Source organism: Nicotiana tabacum, chromosome 11, assembly GCF_000715075.1.
Source record: "Nicotiana tabacum cultivar K326 chromosome 11, ASM71507v2, whole genome shotgun sequence".
Classification (NCBI taxonomy): domain Eukaryota; kingdom Viridiplantae; phylum Streptophyta; class Magnoliopsida; order Solanales; family Solanaceae; genus Nicotiana; species Nicotiana tabacum.
The window spans coordinates 47,943,997-47,958,924 of record NC_134090.1 but is presented as its reverse complement, the minus strand read 5'-3'; the positions used below and the strand labels follow the sequence as shown (position 1 = coordinate 47,958,924).

The 14,928-nt window shown below is 37.3% G+C and overlaps 2 protein-coding genes across 2 annotated transcripts; both read left to right on the top strand.

Annotated features, from left to right (window-relative positions):
- The first annotated feature begins 256 nt into the window (after positions 1-256).
- LOC107825767 (uncharacterized) lies at positions 257-5,385 on the top strand. Its single transcript, XM_016652676.2, has 5 exons — positions 257-669; positions 1,534-3,230; positions 3,851-4,051; positions 4,136-4,287; positions 4,373-5,385. The coding sequence occupies exons 2-5, from the start codon at positions 1,571-1,573 to the stop codon at positions 4,787-4,789; spliced, it is 2,430 nt and encodes an 809-aa protein (XP_016508162.1). The 5' UTR covers positions 257-669; positions 1,534-1,570; the 3' UTR covers positions 4,790-5,385.
- A 939-nt stretch (positions 5,386-6,324) lies between these two features.
- LOC107825766 (uncharacterized) lies at positions 6,325-11,761 on the top strand. Its single transcript, XM_075225057.1, has 8 exons — positions 6,325-6,422; positions 6,861-6,951; positions 8,671-8,918; positions 9,087-9,242; positions 9,352-9,508; positions 10,100-10,242; positions 10,337-10,372; positions 10,700-11,761. Exons 2-8 carry the CDS (start codon positions 6,876-6,878, stop codon positions 11,429-11,431), a joined length of 1,548 nt encoding a protein of 515 aa, XP_075081158.1. The 5' UTR covers positions 6,325-6,422; positions 6,861-6,875; the 3' UTR covers positions 11,432-11,761.
- The last annotated feature ends 3,167 nt before the right edge of the window (positions 11,762-14,928 follow it).

Below are 14,928 nucleotides of genomic sequence, written 5' to 3'. Positions count from 1 at the left end.
TAAAAAACAAAACTATCCTTAAAGTCCCTTAAAGCTAGAGAATGTGGAAGACATTTTTATAAACAATTATTTTTCTTAAAAATTATGCAATGCATTATAGTTTTAATACACCACACTAAACAGTAGATAAGAAATAATATCTGCATAACTAATGCTTGCATTACTAACTCATGCATTACTAATCTGTGCATTACTAATACACCTTATTCTGCACTATTCTTATACACCCTACCAAACGACCCCTAAGGGTAATATTGGAATCATAGACCGTCGATCTCAATGTTCTTCTGCCGTCCACTCGTCAGTCGTCACACACAATCTTTCTCTCCGTTCTTCTTCGCGGTACACTCGTAACAATAACCCTATAAAAGAAAAATCACTTCTTTTCATCAACAATTTCCAATCCCAAACACCTAATCTCTAATTTAGATCCTCACTGTTTCAACAGGAAATTGCATTGACGTCACCGCCCTTAGAAAAGTTTCCCGTAGCCCCTTTTTGGTTTCAAATTTTCCTTTTAATGATTGTTTTGATTTTGTTTTTCTTTAAAAGTTTATTCATTTGTTGTTTTGTTTCTGAATTTTTGATGTTTCTAATCTGACGATGCTCGGTTTTATGTGTTTACGGACTCATAAAAGTGATTCAAGCCTCTGAGCCCTAATTTACAAGGTTAGTTTCTTTCTTTTTTAATTGTTTAGCAGTAGACTATGAATTCCCATTTCATTTTCTTTGATTGTGTTTCCTTGTAAGGTTTATTTATGTTTAATTGATGCATTTACCTATAAGTATCACCACATTGTATTTTTTGAAAAAAGTTATATCAGTGGCAGAAGTAATTTTCTCTCTTTTATATTGGATTATTATGCTTAGTTGATACATTTACCTGCGAGTATCACCACATTGTATTTATGAAAAAACAGTGTTACACATGTTGTATCATAGGCAGAAGTAATATTCACTCTCATAATATATGGAGGATTCATAGTAGCGGACCTCAGCTAATTCAGGATTGACTCATTTTTGTTTAAAAAGAACTTTCACGGAACTGATATTTTTGGAATCCTTAATAAATCTGTTTCTCTAAGGAGAGGGGGGATGCTTTATGTTTACTGTTCTCCTCACAGAGGCGTTTTGTTTTCATATTAGAGAGTGGTTGGTTTTTGACCTTCTCTTAATATATCCTCTTGCTTCCTTTATCTTAGGCATGCCACGTTCCGAATAAGCTTCATTGTTTTCTACATTTGTCTTATGTGAAAATGAGCTGGGGTAGAAAAGTTATTGGCCTATGTATATCCTTTTAGAGCTAGGTTTGCATTATGTTCTGCTGCTGATTTCTCTCTTTTAGTAGACCTTGGGCCTTACGTTGCTGTAGTGTAAGATGGTCTCTGCAGTCTAATGAGCCAACTTAATCGTTACAGTATCTGTTAGTTTCAGATTCCAAAATGTTGATGTCTTGCTCTACTTTTTGAGTGCTCTTGCATAGACATTTGGACGTGTTTTGCCTTCTCATTGACTTCTTGATGGTTCGATCAGGTACCATTTTTGAATAAACTTAATATCTGGAAACAGAATGTCGTCACCGTATCCTGTTATTGATAATCGACCAATTGATCAGTTGAAGGTCACAGAGCTAAGAGAAGAGCTTAAGAGACGTAAGCTACCCATAAAGGGGTTGAAGCAAGAGTTGGTAAGGCGATTAGCAGAAGCAATCCTCCAAGAGCAGGATGCTGCTCATACTAAGTCAGAGAATGGTGGTGATTCCGCGCCTGGGCCAGACGAAGAAATGGCTGAATCTGTTGATGCAGATAATCCTAAGGATAATTTTGATGCTGATAATACGACAGATAAGGAAGCGGATGAGAAAATGAGCGAGGTTGATGCAGCTGAAAACAGAGTGCAATTGGATGAAGGGAAATTCTTAATTGAGGAGCCGGTTGGTGGTGCTATTTCTACTATGGTTGAAAAGGATCTGGTAGCCCAAATTGCGGATACGGAAACCAGTGCTCCAACCAAAGAGGACCAGATAGCTGAAGTTAGTGTTGTGCAAACCAGTGAACCTGTCAGTGTGAGTGTTGAGTCTGCCACAGCTTTAAGTGGACAAGACTTGCAAAAATATGAAACCCAGAATGGGAGTGGGGATTTAAAAGAGCAGCTGGAGTATCCCATTTCAAATTCTTTACTAGTGGAGGAAAATGTCAGTTTATCCATTCTGGAAAGTCAGGTATCTGAGATCAGCCCTGTTTTAGGGTTCCAAGTAAACTCTGATTTTGTTTCCACTGATGTCTCAATTGATGAAAAAATAGAACTGAAGGATAATGTAATAGCTAATGATGTCGAAGTAGAATTAGATGTTAAACCTGAGATGGTGCAGCTATTCTCGAGCAGTGATGTCACTGATGATGCAAAATCACATACTATGGATGTTGAAGAACCACATGACAAGAAAATGTCTACAGAAGAACCAGGCAACAAAAACGATAAATATCCTGAAGTTAGTGTTGTGCAAACCAGTGATCCTGTTGGTGTGGTTGTAGAATCTGACACGGCTTTAAGTGGACAAGACTCGCAAAAATATGAAACCCAGAATGAGAGTGAGGATATAAAAGAGCAGCTGGAGAATCACATTTCAATTTCTTCTGTGGATGAGGCAAAGGTCAGTTCATCCAATCTGGAAACTCAAGTATCTGAGCTCAGCCCTGTGTTAGGGTTTCAAGTAAAATCTGATTCTGTTTCCGCTGATGTCTCAATTGATGAAAAAATAGAACTGATGGATAACGTAATCGCTGATGATGTCAAAATAGAATTAGATGTTAAACCTGATAACGTGCAGCTATCATCAAGCAGTGTTGACCCTGGTGATGGAAAATCACAACCTATGGATGTTGAAGAGCCATATGACGAGAAAGTATCTGTAGAAGAACCAGGCAACGAAAACGATAAATATGTTGATATAATGAAGACTGATGGCAATGGGGATTCTGCAGAGAAGTTGCAATTAGACCGAAGTCCTGGTGATGATTCCACTGAGGAGGATGTTTCAGAGGGTAAATTAGGTTATTTTAAGTTGGACTCGGCGAAAAAAATAGATGGAAAGAAAGAAATTGAAGTGAACACGAGTACGGGGGTAGGATCTGTTGCTTCTCTGGATGATGCTAGGTCAGTTGCCCATATAGATACCAATGTTGAAGACAATGGTCCCGTTGTGAAGTCTGTGAAAAGAAAACCTCATTGTAAGTTTTCTGCAATAATTCGTTTCGCTATTCTTTACCACTTTGTTATGGCTTTACAGTTTTCTTTTGTGGATTCTGATTGCTAGTGTCACAAGAATCTTATTTGCTCTAATTTTACTGGCTGTTAGCGGATACTTAAGAGTGGAAAGGATGAGTGCAGAGTTTGGAGAAGCATTCCCTGTAGGCTTTATGCATATCCCAGTTGCTCCTTTTTCAAGGAATACTTTTGTATTGACATTTCATACCTCCCATGTCCTCTTATAGTGCAATTATTATGACTTAGCAATTTTCTCTTTTTGGATTCTGATTGCTAAAGTGTCACAAGAATCGTATTAGCTGTAATTTTGCTGGCTATTAGCAGATACTTTGAGTGTAAAGAATGAGTACAGAGATTGGAGAAACATTCGCTGTAGGCTTTATGCATATACCAGTTGCTCCTTTTTCAAGGAACACTTCTGTATTCACATTTCATTCCTCCCAATGTCTTCTGACAATGCAGTTCCGATTAAGTGCCATTTGCTATTTTATGCGAATCAAATAAATGACACTTATTGTTTACGTCATTGCTCTGGAAATTTCTTAGATCTGCCCCCAATCTTATCTTCTATGTATTGCTGTAGATCAAGGAACAGCAGCGGGGAGCAATGATACTGTAAAGAGGCAGCGTAAATGGAATTCAGAAGATCTTAAAATTCCTGAGAACAAGAAAGGTGATGCTGTGGCCTCAACTACCCCCAAGGATTTTTTCCAGCCCTCTTTCAGACGTAGTGTCTTTAGATCTGATTCAGTGGCAAAGGAGGAACCACCAAAAGAACGTGTGGGTGAGTTGCCACTTCTTTAATGGTGGAATGAGTATATTCTGGATGTATATGGTATGAATAATGTTATTATGTCGATTGTAACAGTTCCTCCATCATCGAAAGTGCCTACTAATTCTCTCTTGATCGAGAATTTTCTGCGGCCTTTCACCTTGAAAGCGGTGCAAGAGCTACTTAGCAAGACGGGCACAGTGACAAATTTCTGGATGGACGCTATTAAGACCCACTGCTTTGTTTCTGTAAGCACACTATTTTTGTGGTTTTCTCTCTTCCTCCTACAACATGTTTGTCTTGGAATTTTAACTTGCTGTCGAATTTGTGCAGTTTGCATCTGTAGAAGAAGCTGTAGAAACTCGGAATGCTGTATATAACCTGCAATGGCCTCCACATGGAGGAAAGCTACTTGTTGCTGAGTTTGTTGATCCCCAGGGGGTGAAAGATAAGGTTGAAGCACCATCTCAATCTCCCTCAACTCATGCAACTCCTGTGACCACAATCCCGGCTGCGGCCCCACCTTCTGCCCAGCCCCAACCATCACCAAGGCAACAGATGCAGAACAAGCAACTTCAATCTGAGAAACTTCCACCACCTCCACTTCCTGAGAAACTCGACCCTCCAATTGTCACTCTGGATGATCTTTTTAGAAAGACAAAGGCAACACCTCGCATTTACTATTTGCCTTTGTCTGATGAGCAAGTTGCAGAAAAATTGAAGGCACAAGGGAAGATTATCAAGCAGTAGAATTAGGCTATAATTTATCCTAAGCTCATCTTCGGTTTCTCATGGATCAGTCTTACACTATAAGATAATGGTAAGAGAGTATCATATTATTGCATCTTTGCAGGTCTGCAGGTCTTGCACGTAGGAAGCTCTGGTTTGGTTGCTGGAGAAGCTAGTTCGATGACAGTTGTCTTTTGCAAGTGTTACCTTGGCTCCGTGATAGCTTTTTCGTGCAAGGACATTCTTATAAAGCTCGTTGTGTTTCTTCAGCGAATCAGATCCCCAGTTCTTGGGAGCTTAGAATATTTGCATCTGTTGTCTCGTCGAATGGAAAACCTTGCGGAGTTATCTCTGGAACTATAATTACTGTGTAGTTCAGAGCAGAACCTTGGTTTCTGGGGTGTACTTTGTTAGAGTGCAGTCCTATTGATATAATTTGCTCAGATGTTCATGGATTCTTCTTGCTATTCACTACCTAGGCATCTGATTGCCTCTATTTGTCTACTTGTTATCAAACATGACTTCTATTGGTAGTCAGTAAAACAATCAACATGAGTTTGGTTTTAGTGGACTGAACTATTATTAGTCTTTTACTGCAATAATATCAGTTATGAATATGCTATGGGGCTTCTCAATCTAATTTTTTTTTAATAAATGCTATGCAGCTATGGGCTTTTACTTTATTTTTTTTGTAGAAGTAAAGAAGAGAACGGTATAAAGTACCTGTATCTATTCAAGTAATCTTATAAATTATCAGTACCAAGGGCGCTCAATTATATGAGATGATTTTTCATAAAACATATCAATAACTTTTCCCCCTCACGGCTTGGGCTTGGGGTAGGGGTGTCAATGAATCAGTTTCGCTGGTTAATTAAAGAAATTTATACCATACTATTTTAGTTACTTAATTGAGTATAACCTAAAGTAGACATGTTGAAATCAGTCATAAATCTCAGTTTCTCCTCGTTATTGATACGATTCAGTTAATTTTTAATATTTTGCACAGAAGTAACACAATTACTAGAGTATAAATTAAGAGTACTATAAGTTCGTTGAGTACTAATTTCACTACAAGAACTTGTATATATGCATGCTCAACCAAGATTTTGATTTACGAGCAAAGGCAAAAATACAGACTATGCACTCCAAACTCATTCTTTAACAAGAACCAAGATTGTGATATAAGTGGGGGAAAAAAAAATGAACATACTTCAGTGACTTGCTGCTTAATATACAACATATATTTACACATATAAATTTAATCGGATCTCTTTTGATATCTTCTCAATTCTTTTAAAAAATATAAAATTCTATCAAAATTATTCAATATGGTTATAGATTTATATCGTACCCTTTGATTTTACTAAATAACCTTATATTTAGTTCGACAAGGTTTTGGTTTGATTGATCTTTAAAAAACCATTAAAACCTTACTCACGGCTAAACAAAAGAAAAAAAAGAGAAGAAAATTCTTTAAAAACCAAAAAAAAAAAAAATGAAAATAAAAATAAACGGTAAGACAGTTCACCTAGCAGTAGTACGGTATAACAGGAAACCATATTTTCTGCTGCACTATGTATGATTGATGAAACCCAGAAATGAAAAATATTATAAAAATAAAATAGGCGCAGAAATAAGAATCTCCCTTGTGCGAGTAACTCTCTTCCCTCCCTCTTTTCTTCATTACGTTCCATTCTTTCACTCTGTTGCACTTACCCCAAACAAATCCTCCTTTGGGTTTTCTTTAGTCTTTCCTTTTTGTGGGGTTTGCCTAATTCAAAACCCTTGTTATCCCCCTTCAAACACCATTTTTTTTTTGCTTAATCTTGTGATTTGCCAATCTTGATTTGTCTTTCGTTAGAAAAAAGTTGGAAATTTTATTAGTTTTGGGGTAGTTTCTAGGGTTTTCTTCACTTTTTAAATGCAATTTACCAAGATTTGCTGTCAGTTTCTTCTCAGCATTTGCTCAATTGGATGGTTTTATCATAACCCATTTTGATTTCCTGGCTAATGATTGCAACTTTGTTTAAATTCTTGGTTTAAAGATTGCAACTTTGTTCAAATTCTTAGCTTAAAAATTGGAACTTTGTAGTGGTGAAGAGGGAAGATGAATAGTGTTTTTAATGAGCAGATACTTGCAGACAAGCTTTCGAAGCTCAACAGCACTCAGCAGTGCATTGAAAGTATGTTTCTTTATCTTTTTTATATGTATTTCTGTTTTATATTGAACTTGCCTATTCTTTACCTCATTAATGGATATTGTTGGAACTCAATTTCGGGTGTGCCATTTAGGTCTTGGTAGTTCTTTTCTTGTGAATTGACTAAATTGAGTAAGAACTTGTACCTCCACTTCTCTTGAATGAATCTGATAAGTTCTTTTAGAGGTTCATTCGGAATGTTTAATGGCGATAGATGGGGTCTAATTTTTACTATTTAGTAACCTTTTGGTGTTGATTTCTGTATTTACTTGTATCTGTACATTGAACTAGGTTGAACTGGTAGTCCTTTCCCAAATTGATTGTCGTATTTTCTTATTGAGTCAACTTGGCCAGTTTTTGGAGTTAGATTGGATTTAGGCGACTTTTTTTTTCAGAAATAAAAGGCATGCCTAAAATAATAAGGGAAGTACTACAATTTGCGGATATTTAGTTTCAAAACGATGAAAAGATATTTTAAATGTTAGTCAAATATCATTTAGTTTAACTCTGAAGAAGTAAAATAAATAACCATTTTAGTATAGAGGCCATACTTTTTAGAAAAAAAAAGATGGGCGAAGATGGACTTGACCTCTGATCTGGAAAGATGTAATGGTAGCGCTGCTTAGATACATCCTTGCGTTTGCCATTGTCCATTGAGATTAGTGACAGTAGTTTTACTTAACTGACAGCATGTGCTTCAATTGCTTCGATCTTGCTGAGTTTTTGCTTTCACTTGTCTTTTGCTCTAAATAAGGTCCACAATTCGATCATTAAACAAAGTATTGATATGGATAAACTTGTGTTTTTATCATTTTGATATAGTTTTGATGTCTTGCTTCTCTGGGATCTTCGTTTGATTACATAGTGCCTGAGTGATGTTTAATTTAGAATTGTCGATGTGTGTGTAAGTTCACTCGGACACCACCATATTCACAAAAAAGAAGAGGAGATTATCCTTATTGACTGTTTCTTTATTGGTCATTATAATTCTTCATAAGTCATAACCCTTAGACCTTCCTTTTGGAAGTTTAATTGGTCATACTCATACATCCTTCTGTGTACTTTATTGTATTTTGGCATTTGTATGGTTAAGTTATCTCATTCAGTCTCTTCGGGAGGTTTTCAGTGTATTTCTGAGTTCTTAGCGGTAACTAGTTGACATTTTATACCAACTCTCACCTTACCTATATCAAAAATACGAATAAAAAAACTATAAAAAAAGGAAAAAGAAAAACCATACCTTTCTCCCACTCCATCTGGGTGGGAATAAGATTGCGTTTCTCCTAGAGGTCCATAAGTAGATTAACAATAGAAGGTTGAGTCTTCTGACCTACTTTTAACTTACTAAGAAATGTAGTACTAATGTAGTAATTTTGTCTGTACTAGTGATTACTATATCATAAAATACATATGCCATTGTTATAAGGTATCGTTTTAGGGTTGACATATGGAGTACTTCAAGCTTCTCACTTGCAATTTTAACACTTTTGCTGTCAATATGTGCAATGCTAGAATAGAAAATTAAACAAAAAGGGGTTTTCTGATGTCATTTGTGTTGCATCAATAAAACATTAGTTGCATATTGGCTGTGAGTTTTTTAAACCATCAGATGGGGTAATACTTGGAAATATTCTATTGCTTCTCCATTTGGACTCATATTCGTTTCCCTTTAAGTAACATCGTTTATCTTGGTTTTCTATGCAGCATTGTCCCATTGGTGCATCTTCCACCGAGATAAAGCAGAGCTAGTTGTTACAACATGGGGTAAACAGTTCCACAGTTCCGAAATGGCTCAGAAAGTCCCTCTACTGTACCTGGCAAATGACATCCTACAAAACAGCAAACGTAAAGGAAATGAGTTTGTCACCGAGTTTTGGAAGGTTCTTCCTTCAGCACTAAAGGAGATGGTCGAAAAAGGAGATGACCATGGAAAGAATGTAGTTTCCAGATTGGTATGCTTCCTTCCTTTTTTGCTTCTGAACTTTGACCTCGATAACGTTAACTTGTGGACGAACATGGCACAAATCAAAAGGCAAATATGCAGCCTACTTTAGCTCTTTTGTTTCAGTATCGAGCAATGAGATATAGTAGTTTGATTATCTTGCTTAAATGGTTTGTAGGTTAATATTTGGGAAGAAAGGAGAGTTTTTGGATCTCGAACGCAGAGCTTGAAGGATATAATGCTTGGAGAACAGCTGCCACCACCATTAGAGTTTGGAAGAAAGCGAAGTCGTTCTGTCAGAATAGTTAAAAGGGACTCACGGTCCATAAAAACGGTGACATGCTCCTCATAAGGCACTTTTGTTTATGTCCACTGATTGCTTAACGTTTGTCTCTTGCTTATTTTACTTTTACTTCTTGTTCTTACCATTGCTTTGTAACCAGAAATTGACCGTCGGAGGAACAGCTGAAAAAATAGTGTCAGCATTTCACTTGGTAATCAGCGAACATTCTACTGAAGACGAAGAAATGAACAGATGCAAGTCTGCTGTCCACCATGTTAGAAAGATGGAAAAGGATGTTGACATGGCCCTTACAAAAGGTATAATCTGGTTCTCTATTGGACTGCAAAGTTAACATGTCTGCACTGAATTGCTCCATTATGTTGATAATAACCTGCTGCCATTGCTACTTTGAATTTTGTAAACATCAACATGGAAAAAAATGATGATGAAGATATACTGAAGGTCATGATTTGGCGGAGTGAAATGCAATAATTGAAAGAAAAACAGTCATATCAATCTGAGTGTAAAAATACCATTTTTTTTTCATAACTTCCCAGAAAAAAGGATTAGATTATGTCCCAATAGGTTGAGGTATGGGAGTAATGTGGAGATTCCAAGTTCGAACTCCAACTACAACACTTGGTGTGCATCCATCTGCCCAAGCCGTGTGGACATGATACCATAGAAACCTGTACTTGCTGTCCGTATAGGCTGCCTGGTGGATAAGTCGAGCTACACGCAAGTTGGCCTAAACACCACCGAGATTAAAAAACAGGAATAAAGTTACAGGGGGCTGAGACCTTAAACAGAGTGATAGATTAGACATCTCTTTACATTCTTTTTCCTTTTCCCAAAAAGTTGTTACTTTTAAATTATCTACGGGAATTGAGTCATATTTTCTTGTGCAGCAAAAGATCCAAAGAGGAAAACCTTGTCGAAAGAACTGGAGGAGGAAGAAAATATTTTGAAACAGTGTATTGAGAAACTTAAAGTTGTTGAGGCAAACAGATTGACTCTTGTTTCACAGTTAAAAGAAGCACTAAATGAACAGGTAAGTGATAAATCCATTTGGTTTAGTCTTAGTGTTCTTGACAAATTTTCATGCTGTACTTATCGTCCAACTCATTGCTTCTTAATTTTGTCAGGAATCTGAACTAGAGAATGTTCGGACTCAGATACAGGTTTTTATCTCATTTTCAGTTTTAAGCTTATCAATTTATTTTTCTTACACTGTGGTTAGTTGTTTGCTTTATCATTATCCTTTTTTGTTTGCGGGGGGGGGGGGGGGTTAGGTGGGGGGAGATTGTTGGATGGTGGAAAAAGAGAAGTGAAGAAAAACTTCAATATGTATTGCGGTGAGAGGGAAAGGGAGGTGTATTGCTTCTTGAGCGCCTTCCCAATAATTGGAAATAGGGCAAGTGTGTACTTAGCTTTCTAAATGATTAAGTGGCATGATTTCTTAGTCAAAGCACTGAGATTATGAGTAACTTTATCTATTGGATTTTCAGGTGGCAGAAGCACAGGCGGGGGAAGCCAGCAACATGCGGAAGCATCTTGATGATGAAGATTATGTGGCAGACTCAAAGCCTTTGGCTATAACATCTACATCAAATGACACTTCTCCAAAAGCAGGACAAACGAACAAGAAGACAGCTGCAGCAATCGCAGCTGAGGTAGCTGACAAACTTACAGCTTCTAGCTCCTCTCAGTATATCATGTCATCTGTCCTCTCTTCATTTGCTGCAGAGGCGGCAAAAACTGCCGGGCTGTCAAAAACTTCATCGCTTCCAGCCACCAACAATTCTATTTCACATCCAGAAAAGTCTCTATCAGATTCAAATGTTTTAATGCCAGCACAGCCACTTAATCCTCCGCCTTATCAGTCAATGTTGGTTCCTCATCCCACAGTGCATAGTCAAATGCCAAATTCTCAGGGTCAATATCATTCACTTCCTAATCCAACACCCCAGCAGTATTTACAGCCATCGGCAGGAATGGTGAGCCCTTACGGTTATGGGAGTATTCCCGCCTTGCCGTCTGTACCACCTCCTCCAGCACCTCCATCGTATATGACTACAATGGTGCCTTTAACACAGCAACAATTGTCAATGGTGCAGCAGCAGCAGTCTTTAGCACAACAGCAACAAGTACCATTACCTCAGCAAGCTCTACCTCCTAATTTCCGTCCTTTGCAACCTCCTGGGATGGTGTACTATGCTCAACCGCATCATTCACAATGAGGAACTCTTCGTTTGACTGTCAAAATTCGTATAAGAAACAACAAATTTCGGGACATGAAGTGTTATATGCTAGAGAAGAGCGGCTGATAGTGCAGGTAATAGATTATCATTAGTGCTTAATTTTCCATCTTCAAGTCTGTTTAGAAATCTGTGATGTCTTTATCCGGTGTTGTCATAGTTGTTCCTTGGCAGCAATTTTTCCCCCCTCATTTTCTGTTTTTCCTTTTCAGCATACATGTAACACTAACATGACGGCTAAGAGGCTGCTGACAATTTTGTATTACTAGTTAAACATGATAAAAGGACTTGGGTGGCTTTTTTCTCTTCTCACATAAACTTGGTAAAAGAAATAACCAGCTATCTCCATTACACATCTGTTTTCGGTGCTTAACCACCACCAACAACAACGACCCAGTAAAGTCCCACTAAGTGGGGTCTGGGGAGGGTAGTGTGTACGCAGACCTTACCCCTACCCCGATAGGGCAGAGAGGCTGTTTCCGATAGACCCTCGGCTCAGGAAGATGGAAATAAAACAAGAAAAATAATGACAGCATCCTAAAAACCATAAAATAGATGACATGCAATAACAATAACCCGCAACTAAGGTCCAGAGCTATGGAAAACAGTAAGGTTAGTGTGAACTCTACATTAACCACAAGCCGTCTAGGACCAACCTACTCAAACTCGCTTCACCCCCGGAATGGAGAAGGAGAAGCTCGACTACCACTCTATCCTACAACCCTAATGCTCGACCTCCAGACTTTCCTATCAAGGGCTATGTCCTCGGTGTTTAACCCTAAACCAAAAAATAAACAAATAATAATTGAAAGGAAAAGTGATTGTCAGTTATCAAATGGTAAGACTAATCAATTGAGGAAAACAAAGATTTTAATCTTGGGAGATCAATACTGGCCAAGGGAAAACAGATAGAAGAATTGCAGCATCTTTGCACTTCTCAAGAGGCCTGTTGGACCCCCCGACCCCAAATCCTGACTAAGCGATTGGACATGAAACAAATTTTTAATAGGGTGCTTTCATTTGTTATGTCAATGTTGTAGTGCATTTAAAGAATCCATAGAAATGCACATATGTCACACCCCTGTTTCATCAAGAAAAGGTAAAGAGTTTATGTAAAATCAGAACTTGGTTATAACATGTTTTGATTATTAAAATAAGAGTTGGGAAGTGGAAGAAGGTATTCGGACATCTGATTTTGTTTTGAAAGTAAGAAAACAGTACTATGTTGAATTGGAACTGACTGGTGCTGAAGTCTTTGCTGGAGGACCTGATCACCATGCAGAAATAAAAATACCTCTCCTACATATTTACTTATTAAGTAAAGAAGTATACATATATTCATATCAAAGATAAGATCGTGTGATTTGGGCAAGCATGCCATACATTTATTTGGGCAAGAAGTACATTTCTTATTGCTTTCACAATGGATTACAAGCATCATTCCAGAATGAAGAGAAGGATATTGCGCGTCACTTAGAAACACCCTATTACTCTACTCGCACAAGGTACGCGTAAGGGTGCGTACATACTATCTTTCCCAGACTCCACTTGTGCGATTATACTGAGTATGTTGTTGTTGTTGTTAGAAACACCCCATCACAATTCTTGCCTTAAATTGTTCGAGTAGCAGGAAGCTTGTACTACAAACAACATCAAGGATTCGTTCTCTTTCCATAAGAACTATGAGGTCTCTGGTTCAACTCCCAGCAGGGAGACAAAAAAACACTAGGTGATTTCTTCCTATCTCTTGAGCTTAAATAAAGTGATGGTTCTTATAGCCGATCCCAACTTGTTTGGGACTGTGGCGTGGTGGTGGTTGATTTCTTCCCATCTGCCAAAGTGTTGGTGGGTAGAGTTATCTGATACCTGTGCTGCTGGGAGGTTGTAAGTATAAGGTGGAATTAGTCGAGGTGCATGCAAGCTGGTCCAAACGTCACCCTCGTAAAAAAAAGCAACAGGTAGCACAAGATTGCCATTATGGTTTGAGAAATGACCAGTAGAAAACCAGGCTGGTGGACTCTTCTTTAGAAACTCTTCTGTTGGCATGGATTTCAGTTGCTGTCATTTGACTATAGTGCTTTGGTGCATATATCAGGTGCAGATAAGAATTTTCTGTGGAAAACTTGAGATACTTTAAAAGTTCAGCAAATTTGGATAACACATGAAAGAACATTTTACATACCTTAAAGAATCAGTTAATACATGAAGAGCAGTTTTTGAAGCAGTATAAAGCACCTGGCCATGGTCCTGGAGCATACACTTTCCATATCTTTTTCTCTGGACTAACACTTTCAAAGGAGGCATAAACACAAAGAGGTCAGAGCACTGAAAACAGAAACACAATTGCAAAGAAAATTCTAATGGTCGCCAAAGTAATAATTTTCCTCGACGCATAAGCATTATTTAGCTGGCCTTTTAGATTTTACGGTCAAACATCTTTATAACAGTCTCGTTTGTTCCGGATATTTTTAAGAAATGCGATTCTGAAAACTATATCGGGGTAGTAACACTTTTTTACGTTTATGTTAATCTTGATTTGATATAAAGAGGGTTCTTTTACGCCATAATTCATATCTACAGTGGAACTAAAGAATATTTACATATGTATTCAGGATGAAAAACCCCCAAGCGATAAGTAGAACTGACATGTATAACGTAGTTCTTTCGAAAAGGCCATTTTTTCACTCCCCTAATTCTTTGTTTATCAATTTGATTTCAATTTTATATATATATATATATATATATATATATATATATATATACACACATTTCTGTATGTTATTTACAAAAAAATAATTTACAAATTTTATATATTTTTGCGGCTACTAGATGTAAATAGTTTCAGTCGCGGGGTAAAAGTGATCTTTGCCCTATTTTAAAGTTGCTCATTTTAGTTCGTTTTTATCTTACTAGTTATAGTGTACGTGCGTTGCACATGTATTCTGCTTTTGTTAAAAATAAAATACATGGAATATAGAATAAGAATGAATCATGTGTATTGCATTGATGTCATGACAGATGTAACATTTTTAAAAAAATGTTAGTACACCTGCACAATATTTAAAAAAATGTTCCTGGAAACAGCCTCTCTACCCTTCGGGGTAGGGGTAAGGTTTGCGTACATATTACCCTCCCCAGACCCCACTTGTGGGATTATACTGGGTTGTTGTTGTTGTTGTCGAGTATCTTTTGAACCTACAAAGATGAAAGTTTTGGTGTGTTAGTTATAATTACTGTAATTATAAGTATTTTATTATATGAGATAATAATATGTCATGTTGTTGTATTTGACCTTACATACTTTGTAGGTGATGTTTTTGGTATTTGGTGTATCGTCGTATTAAAGACTTTATTAATTAAAATTTGGGTGTAAGTACATAAAAAAGACTAATTAGCGGCTATCAAGCTCGAGTATTAGTTGAAAACATCAACAACGCCCAACAGTACATGCTGCTAAGATCTGAAGCCAACTAAATAGG